This window comes from Danio rerio, chromosome 15 (assembly GCF_049306965.1).
Source record: "Danio rerio strain Tuebingen ecotype United States chromosome 15, GRCz12tu, whole genome shotgun sequence".
NCBI classification, from domain to species: Eukaryota; Metazoa; Chordata; class Actinopteri; order Cypriniformes; family Danionidae; genus Danio; species Danio rerio.
Genome location: NC_133190.1, coordinates 48877501 through 48887500, shown reverse-complemented (window position 1 = coordinate 48887500; position 10000 = coordinate 48877501). Strand labels below are relative to the sequence as shown.

The 10000-nt window shown below is 37.6% G+C and overlaps 2 protein-coding genes across 9 annotated transcripts in view; both read left to right on the top strand.

The window, feature by feature from the left end:
* alp3 (alkaline phosphatase 3) overlaps nt 1–10000 on the top strand; it is a 141259-nt gene that overhangs the window by 63597 nt on the left and 67662 nt on the right. The gene's annotated exons all lie outside the window — the stretch shown is intronic.
* Nucleotides 1–10000, top strand: part of eif4g1b (eukaryotic translation initiation factor 4 gamma, 1b) — an 89736-nt gene that overhangs the window by 40345 nt on the left and 39391 nt on the right. For all 8 annotated transcript variants that reach the window (XM_073924125.1, XM_073924127.1, XM_073924122.1 and 5 more), the window contains 2 exons: nt 2324–2416; nt 7328–8306. In XM_073924125.1, the coding sequence (XP_073780226.1) occupies nt 2324–2416; nt 7328–8306 (1072 nt within the window). The remainder of the gene's footprint in view (nt 1–2323; nt 2417–7327; nt 8307–10000) is intronic.

Genomic DNA, 10000 nt, shown 5'->3' with positions numbered 1-10000 from the left:
TGTTAAATGTTTTTGAAGAGTGACTTTTATTTTGAAGTTTCCAAACTGGTTAACATGTGTCTTCTAAAGTGGATTGATGTTTGTATGAAGGGGATTTTGGTTTGATCTGTATTAAAGTGAGACGTACACAGCTTTATGAGTAATATACTGTATAATCAGGGCTCAACAATAAGAACTGCCTGATGGCCCGGGGCCAGTGTGAGAGACGCTTGGGACAGTAGACGGGATCATTACTGGCCTGATTGGGGACACCTTTTGTTAAATAATTTTGAACTGCAAGAAAATACCTTCACATTTTCCATACTGATTTATTTTTGTTTGTTTACACAGGATTTTGCTCATTATACATTTATTAACATTTTAAAAATATTATTTAGATACATTATTTGAATAATTATTAACATTGAAATAATTATATACCTTTTTTGACACCGTATTTAAAATCTCTGGCTAAAAAAATAGCTATTCAATTACGTTTTTCCTTTGGTTGGGCCAGTGAAAATTTTGTCAGGGCAAGTAAAGAATCTCATCCATTGGCCTGATTGGACCAGTAGAAAAAAAACTTTGAACCCTGATAATGTTATACAGTAATGTGAAGCTTACAGTTTGTCTTGTTTAAAGTCATTGATGGGAGTTCATCATTTTTAAAATGTTTAATATTTTTGTTACAAAAACACATTAACATTCTAAATTTGTTACATTTGTGACACTAATATTATACATTTGTAATGTTGTAATATTTGTAACACTATAATTCTAGTTATGTAATGTTTGTAAAACTAAGACTCACAATGTTACTCTCGTAACGCTGTAACATTCTACTTTTTACATTTGTAACACTCGTTCTAAATTTGTTACACTGGAAAATTCTAAATTTGTAACATTTGTAAAACTGAGATTCTAAGTTTGTAACATTCGCAACACTCTAATATTATACATTTCTTACATTTGTAACTATCGTTCTAAATTTGTAACATTTGTATGAGTAACATTCTGAACATTTGTAACATTGTAACATTTGTTACATTCGTAACACTGTAACTTTCTACTTTTGTAACATTATTGTTCTAAATTTGTAAAATTTGTAACTTACATTCTAAATATTTGTAAAATTTTTAATTAATAATATTTAACACCGTAACATTCTTAACATTTCTGACTGGCCAGCTAGCGCTGTGTAGGTAAAAGCGTACTCCTCTGACCTCTAAAAGGTGCTCTAGCAACTCTTTAGCCTCCTCGTTAGAGCAACTGATTCCCATGCAAAGGATAGCCAGTTTGATCCCAGCTCAGACCGGGTTGGATGCAGTAAGACAAGTGGGTTACATAACATTCTAAATTTGTAACAATAACATTCAAAACATTTTTAACAGTGTAACATTCTAAACATTTGTAACATTCTAAACGTTTGTAACATTTGTAACATTCTAAATTTGTTTGTTTTACAAATGTTACATTTTAAATTTGTTACATTTTAAACCGCTGTAACCTAAATTTCTTTAATTTGTGACACTATTGTTCTAAATTAAGTAACATTTGTAACACTGTAACATTCAAAATTTGTAACATCTGTAATGATAACATTCTAAACATTTGTAACATTTTAAATTAGTAATGTATAACACCGTAACATTCTAAACATTTGTAACATTTTAAATTAGAAATGTATAACACCATAACATTCTAAACATTTTTAACTAATAAAGAGGCCAGCTAGCAAAGTGCTATGCAAATAAAACCTCACTCCTCTAACCTCTAAAAGGTGCTCTAGCGATAGACGCTAGTGGCCATGGTCTTTAGCCTTTTTGTTAGAGCAACTGATTCCCATGCAAAGAATCGCCGGTTCGATCCTAGCTCAAACCAGGTTGGGTGCAGTAAAACCGGTGGGTTACATAACATTCTAAATTTATAACATTTGTAAAAATTACCATTCTAAACATTTGTAACATTGTAACATTCTAAATTTGTTAGTTTTTCAATCGTTACATTCTATATTCATTATTAACGTCATAACGCTGTAACTTTCTAAATTTCTTACATTTGTAATACTATTGTTCTAAATTTGTAACACTGTAACATTCAAAACATTTGTAGCATTCTAAATTTGTAACATTTGTAACATTCTAAACATTTGTAATGTTCTAATATTTAAAAGACAGGCGATCATGAGCAGTTTTAAAATGACAATGTAAAATTCATAAAACTTTGCCTAGTTTCACAACAATGTAAATTAAAAGTAATTAAAATGCATCTTTGTTTGTTGTTAATACACTCCCTCTAGTGGTGAAAAATACTTATTGTGCCTTTAATATGTGTTTGTGTGTAGATCCGGATCAGAGACCCGAACCAGGGTGGTCGTGACATTACAGAGGAGATCATGTCAGGAGGACGCAGCGGCTCCACGCCGACGCCTCCACAGGTAAATCACACTCATCTCAAGTGAAAAAATAATAGTAATAAAAAGAAAATACTGTTATGTTTTTGAACAATACTATAATAAAGTACTCTAATTAATCAGTTGGTGATTCTAACTTTTGCTATGGTAACACAACTATAGTAATTGATCTGTTTTGGTGATTCTACAGTTGCCATGGTTACACAGCAACTATAGTAATTGATCTGTTGTGGTGATTCTACAGTCGCCATGGTAACACAGCAACTATAGTAATTGATCTGTTGTGGTGATTCTACAGTCGCCATGGTAACAACTATAGTAATTGATCTGTTGTGGTGATTTTACAGTTGCCATGGTTATACAACAACGATAGGAATATAAACAAATGACTATAAGGTATAATATACTTCAATACACTAGTTTACTGTAGCAATATCTAAAGTGTACTACAGTATTTTTATAGAGTTTGTCAGTTTACTATGGTTACAACTACAATATGATGGAACATTCGTTAATTAAGAGGGTGGTTGCTAGATTGCATAAGGTTGTGGCCTGAAGTTTACAAGAATTTTTGATATTAATTATTAAATTTCCCATTTATTGTATTTTATTAACATTTACGTCCACCCCGAACCTAAACCCAACCATCACAGTAATGTAAAAACAGTAGTTGTACAGAGTATTATTTATGTTATCTATTAAATTACCCAATAAATTGTATATTTTAATGCCCAGCCCTACCGTAATCCTCACAGTAACGTAAAAACAGTAGTTGTACTGAGTATTATTTATGTTATGTATTAAATTACCCAATAAATTGTATATTTAAATGCCTAGCCCTACCCTAACCCTCACAGTAACGTAAAAACAGTAGTTGTACAGAGTATTATTTATGTTATGTATTAAATTACCCAATAAATTGTATAGTTTAATGCCTAGTCCGACCCCAACCCTAAACTTAACCGTCACAGTACTGTAAAAGTATTAAATATTGTAATGCTGCATTTACACCAGACGCGGAAGAAGCGTCAAGCATGATAGTTTGCATTTTAAGTCAATGCAAAGATGCTAATAGACATCCTGCGGCACAATACGCGCAAATGAGGTGGCACAAATGAGGCGGCATGAGTTGAGCCTTTTTTTCATAACGCGAGTATCGCATGTTTCACGCATATTGCTTGAATTTGAAAATCTGAACTTCAGCAGACATTCGCGCCGCGTTAACCAATCTGGAGCTTGCTCTTGTTGGGGCGTGATTATGACATAGCGCCTATTGTTGGTGTCCCAGCGGAAAATCCTTCTGCCAACACTGAACAACAGTTGATCAAACTAGGCTCTGCTCAGTCTGAAACACCGCTGAAAGCCTCCATCCAGGTTCAGTTTCTGGAGGAGTTTTTGAGCTCACAAAAGATCTAGTGGACTCAGACACGGTTCCAAATGATTCGATGCTGTTTTTCAGCCTTCATAAATCACATAAACACTGTTATTCTCTCTGTAAAATCTCATGTTAGCTATTTAGCAACAAAGCTACAGACACCGGGCAGACAGAAGCCATGGCCATGATGCAATATAGTCAGGTTCGAAGACACTGTAGAATTTACTGTACATAGTTTTTTTTTCATGTAGGACTTTGAGGTTTGAATAACAATATTAAATTAGTTATTTTTTTAAATAAAAGGAAACTAACATTTTGTCATTTTGTCCATTCTCATGTTGGTCCAAGAAACCTTTAAATTCAATTTAATTTTTGTTTAACATTTCATGCACTTTTCCTAATGTCAGCACAAGTATACTGCAAACAATAAAGACACAGTAGACAAGTCATCTTCATTTGCATAAATTAATATGGAGTTTGTCATCCTTTTCTTTCATGTCAGTCCAAATAACTTAATCTTTTTAGTTTCGCCAAAAAACAATTAACATTTTCTTCATCATTGACACACCCATGTTGATCCAGATGCCGTTTAATTATCATTTTTAAAAAGAACAAAAGACGTGCTCATTGACATTAAATCATTTACTTAATCTCCTCTCAGTCCAGATTACTCATAAGTTTTTGTTACTTAAAAAAATAATGATTGTTTCATCTGTTCCTCAATAATGTCAGCCTGCATGATTCATTATTTAATCTTTATATAAGCTGAATTTTTTAATTCATTCACTTGCTGTCGTGATTTACTTTATTAATGTTCATCTTGGTCATTATTTATTCACACTGATGCCGGCCCAAATGACTAAAATCCTTTTTTTTTCCATCAGCTAGAAATGTTCATGTCATCATTTACATCATTTTTTTTCATTTTAGTGTTCATGTTCTATCGTTATTTGTTAACAATAGGGCTGTGCAGCATGACAAAATACTCATTTCACAATAGAAGTCATCCTTTTTTCCCCTTTGAACATAATATATTTTATCCAGAAAAACAAACAAAAAGCGCTCAGAGGTGACTCAAATATTTGGTCGGTGCTCTTTGGGTAAGGGATTCATCAAAACAACAACAGGAATCAGTCCACGGCACTCGAAAAATGAGGAAAATTTAAAAAGCCTTTATTCACATGGCTAAATCTTAAAAAACCTACTCGTTTCAACAAGAATCTGCATTCATCAGGGTAACAGTGATCAGGTGCGTCTAGAGTCTCTTTTGAGTACTTCGGTCACATGACTCATTTAAACATCTCAAACAACACTCAAATAAGTTAACAAACAAAGTCAACTATCATCAATAATTCATCATAGATAGAGGGTGACATAACCATACGCAAACATACACCTGCATATATGAGAGAGAAAAAGTGTGTGTGTGTGTGTGTGTGTGTGTGTGTGTGTGTGTGTGTGTGTGTGTGTGTGTGTGTGTGTGTGTGTGTGTGTGTGTGTGTGTTTGTGTGTGTGTGTGTGTGTGTGTTTGTGTGTGTGTTTGTGTGTGTGTATACATACATACATACACACACAAAAAAAAAAAAAATATATATATATATTTTTTTATTATTATTATTTTCTCTCTCTCTGTCTCTCATTTATTCAGGTGTATGTTTGCGTATGATTATTTTTTATTTTTCGAGTGCCTTGGACTGATTCCTGTTGTTATAACATTTTATTTTAAGAAACATTTGAAATATTTTGGAGCCGTAAACATGTCAGGCTGCTCTCCTCATTAGTTTCAAAAACAGATTTTAAAATTGTCCATAAATCTTTGGATATATATATATATATTGCTGGCGATACTGTTTTCCTTAAAATCTGGGAAAAAATGTAAATAAACAATCTTACACATACCTTAGGAACAGTATAGCAGAAAATGTTGGCCTTGACTTTTCCAAACTGAGGTATACCTTGAAAACGGTCCTCTGCCTAATACTGACACTGTAAACCTTTATTGTCATGCACAACTCTGTGTTCGCTATGAAAGAAGAGCATATTAAATTCTTGTCGCAATCACTACTCTAAAATGTGATATAATCATGTAAATGATGCGCGCTCTTTCGGCTTCATTTTCACTGCTAAGTGCTGTTCATACATCCCGCGCAGCTCCCAAACGATCACTCTGACACAAACTGAATGTTATTCACAACTGTATTACCTGTTATTCCCAGCCTATGCAGGTTCTGTTCACTAAGGTCAATTTTATTAAGTAGGGTGCGCCCTTTCTGTGGTGGCAGCTCTTGGTCAGCAGCTTACGTCTCGTTTGATTTCACAGCCGCAAATACATCATTATATAAAGACAGAAATGACATTTTTGGGAGAATTATACCTTATAAATACAGTATGTGACGCTTTCAACATCATTTGGAGTTATCCAATGTGTTGCTCAGCAACGTATATAAAACAATGTGAAGACTTGTGCATCCGCCTTTACGCTTCTCTCCTGAACTTGAAAATATGATTGGCAGAATTGTAGAAATGCTGGATTAAGATTGTGTAGGGCAGGGGTGCCCAAACTGGATCCTGGAGGGCCGGTGTCCTGCATATTTTAGTTCCAACTAGGGTTGGGCCGATAGACTATGCCATTGTCCATCGCTGATGGCCAATAGACAACACAATTGCCGATCCTCCGCCCCGCCGCAAACCCGCTCGCGAAAAATACACACTCAGGCCCTGTTTACACTAATACATCTTGGTGTTAAAAAGGCATTTTAGAACAAAAATGATCCACATCCATGCCGTGTTTTACCTAGCATCTCTGAACAGCCCTCCATCCACTGAACATGCACATCAGGTGACCACACACACACAAACAGACACAGCCACACAGACACGAACATGCTCTCCTCTGAGCTCCAGTGAGCAGTGCGCGTCGGACAGTTTATCAAGGATGTACCGCTGGATCGCCTCTTACTATAGTTGTTAAACGTGATATTAAACGAGTGATAATCTCCCGGAAATCACGCGTCTCCCTCCCGCTCCTCAAATAAGTCGCCCACCCTTCTCACCCCCGGATCCCTCCTCGCTCTTCAGACACGTTGCCCTCACCCGCTTTTCACATGATTACGATGCCATCGTCCATCGCGATGTTTCACATTAGACATCGTACAATGCCAAATTGATCTACATCGCCCAAACCTAGTTCCAACCCCACTTAAACATACCTGAACCGGCTACTCAAGCTCTTTCTAGGTATACTAGACACTTCCAGGCAGGTGTGTTGTCAAAAGTTGGACCTAAACTATGCAGGACACCATCCCTCCAGGACCGAGACCTCTGGTCCTGGGGGGTCGAATCGAGATAGCAATGTTTTTTCGATTACTGGTTCAAGCCTCAGCTCAGTGTTGGTGTGGGTTTACTCCAGGTGCTCCGGTTTCCCCCACAGTCCAAACACATGCGCTATAAGGGAATGGGGTAAACGAAATTACAGTAAACAATGTATTTTGACACCACAAAATAAACGATGACTTACAAATAATTAATATATATATATTTTTTGTATTTAAAACGCACAGCCCAACGGTGACAGCTCCACATCCGCAGTCATCATGACAACCAGAGCGGAGTTTCCCATCCCTCCAGGTGAAAGCCCATTACCAGACACGCCTCCAACTCCGCCTCCTACCAGTCCCATAAGCGATACGGTAGATGCCCCGCCTCCAGCACCTGCAGACGACGCCCACTTTACGCCCATTTTAGTGGAACCGCCTTCCTCTAACGGTGCAGAGGCCACACCCACTCAAATAAAAGAGGAGGAGCCTGTAACTATAACCCCTCCTCTCCCCACCCCACATCTGGAGCCAGCGCTTGAGTCTCCAATAGCGCAGCCTGAAGAGCTCCAGCTTTTCAATGGCGTCTTTGTGGGATCCGCCCACAGAGACGTCAGTCCAATCGCAGAGCCCGACGTCACTAAGGAAGCACTACCGGTTACCAAGGAAATCCCTGATAGAACTGTCAAAGAAATCCCTCCTCAGGTCATCAAGGAGACTCCTGTTGCGATCGTTAAGGAAGTGCCAGCTCCGGTTGTCAAGGAGCCTGTTCCAACGGTTGTCAAGGAGACTCCCGCTCCTGTCGTCAAGGTGCCTGTGGTTGCCAAGGAGACGCCTGCAGCAGTTGATGTGAAAGAGCCTGTAGTCAAGGAAACAACGCCTGTTGTCAAAGAAGTCAAGGAAATGCCGGTCGTCAAGGACATTCCTGTCGTCAAGGAAATTCCTGTCGTCAAGGAGATTCCTGTTGTCAAGGAGATTCCTGTTGTCAAGGAGATTCCTGTTGTCGAGGAGATTCCTACTGAACCTTTCATTGAAACTCCATCTGTGGTCGAGGAAACACCTTCTGTTGTTGCCAAGGAGACCCCGGAACCGCTAATCAAAGAGCCACCTGTCACTGCCACGTCAGAGGTCATCACATTTGCTTCTAAAGCCACACCCCCTCCGACTGAAGAGCGGGAGGACACGCCCCCTACACAGACCACACCCTCTGAGACTGCTATGCAAGGTATGTGCCGAATTTACGACGGCCATTTTATTGCTATTTTTGGACTTTTATTGGGTTTTGATTCAGGTTTTATTTTAGTTTTTATTTGTTTTAGTCCATTTTATTTTAATAATATTATGTATAAGTAGTTTTAATTGATTAGAGGTTTCTCCTGTTATGTATAAGTTTTCACTTAAGAAATCTTTATTGAAGACAATGAATAGTGCAGTTCCTCAACACTGATGTCAAATCGTCGGTCTTCAAGTAACTTTATACAAGCATCTAACAAACTATTCTGTGTTTTCGTCTTAGTTTTAGCCTCAGCAAGACCGTCTTATCAGATGTTTCAGCTGTCATTTTGCTTATACCCATTGAGAACTACAAAGGCTCCCACCCATGATAAAAGAATCATTTAGTTCACAGTTATCAGTTTGTGGGGGTTGAGTCACAGGTCACCCCGACATACACAGAATTGATCACATAAGAGTTCATTCAACGTAAATGCAATTGAACTGAAGCTGTTTTCACACCTGCCTTATTTAGTTCGGTTGAATCGCACTAGAGTTCGTTTTCCCTCATGGTGCAGTTGGTTTTGGGCAGATGTGAATGCAGCAATCGCATTCGAGTTGGAACCAAAACCGAGTTACATTACCTGATGGATTGTTGGAAATATTTCCGGAAGATGACCATGTTTATCTAAATTAATTCACGCCTCCTCCTGAAGTGACGTGCAATGCACCTTCGCCGTTTGCAATGCTGCTTTTAAAACATTGTTTTTCAGCCGGACTTCATTCTCAAACTATAGTTTGTCTAAAGTTATGTATGTGTGGGATTATAAACTTATATAATGTAGTTCCAAATTAGCAATAGTCTATATATAACTGTAAAGTTATATTCTTTGGTTTTTAGGGTGTGACAGACCTTAAAATCTCTTTCCTGAGCCCTGACTGTCTCCAAAGTAATGCAAATTGTCAGTTTCACAGCACAGCTGTGTCTATTGTCTAACAAATGGTCAAGTCGGTCAACTGGTCGAACGGGTTCTGTCTCCAGAACCCCATTTGCACTCTTTGTTTTCTTGCTGAAATGTATCGTTAATGGGTACATATATGCTGATGACGTCGAGACTGGAAAGGCAATTTACCCTGCTGACAACAACACTTCATTTGCATGCTTTGTTTGTAAAAATTGATTTAAACCGAGTGTCTGCTCTACTAGTTCAGAGTTCTTTCGATAACGCCACAGCGTTGCTGAATTCTTATTAAAGGATTCTGCTTTGAAGATACCCGAAAGTTCTCCCTGGTTTTTTTTGCTTGCCTTAGAATTTCACAACAGTTTTGGTGGCGTGAGCTAAAGAGAGAAATTCCAACACAATCTCGCGGCAATATGTAACTTTTTGATTTAGTGGCTAATTCGTATGAATTCGGACGATCTGATTTGTGCAATTCAGTGCGATTTGCTCATCACCCAATGCAGGTTGGGGTTAGCTGCCATGCCTCCTTTTTTAAAATTGTACATTTTCGTACGACTGAACTCGTACGAATTCGAACAAATTAGCCACTAAACTGACAAAACGTAAATTACCTACGTTTCCTCGTGAGATCAGACTGGAAATCCACAACATATACAAACTATATAGTATATACAATGACCAGGGATACAGTCAGCTAGCGCAGTCGTAGCTCCATAGTCAAAAGCGTTATTTTGTTTCTGCCGGT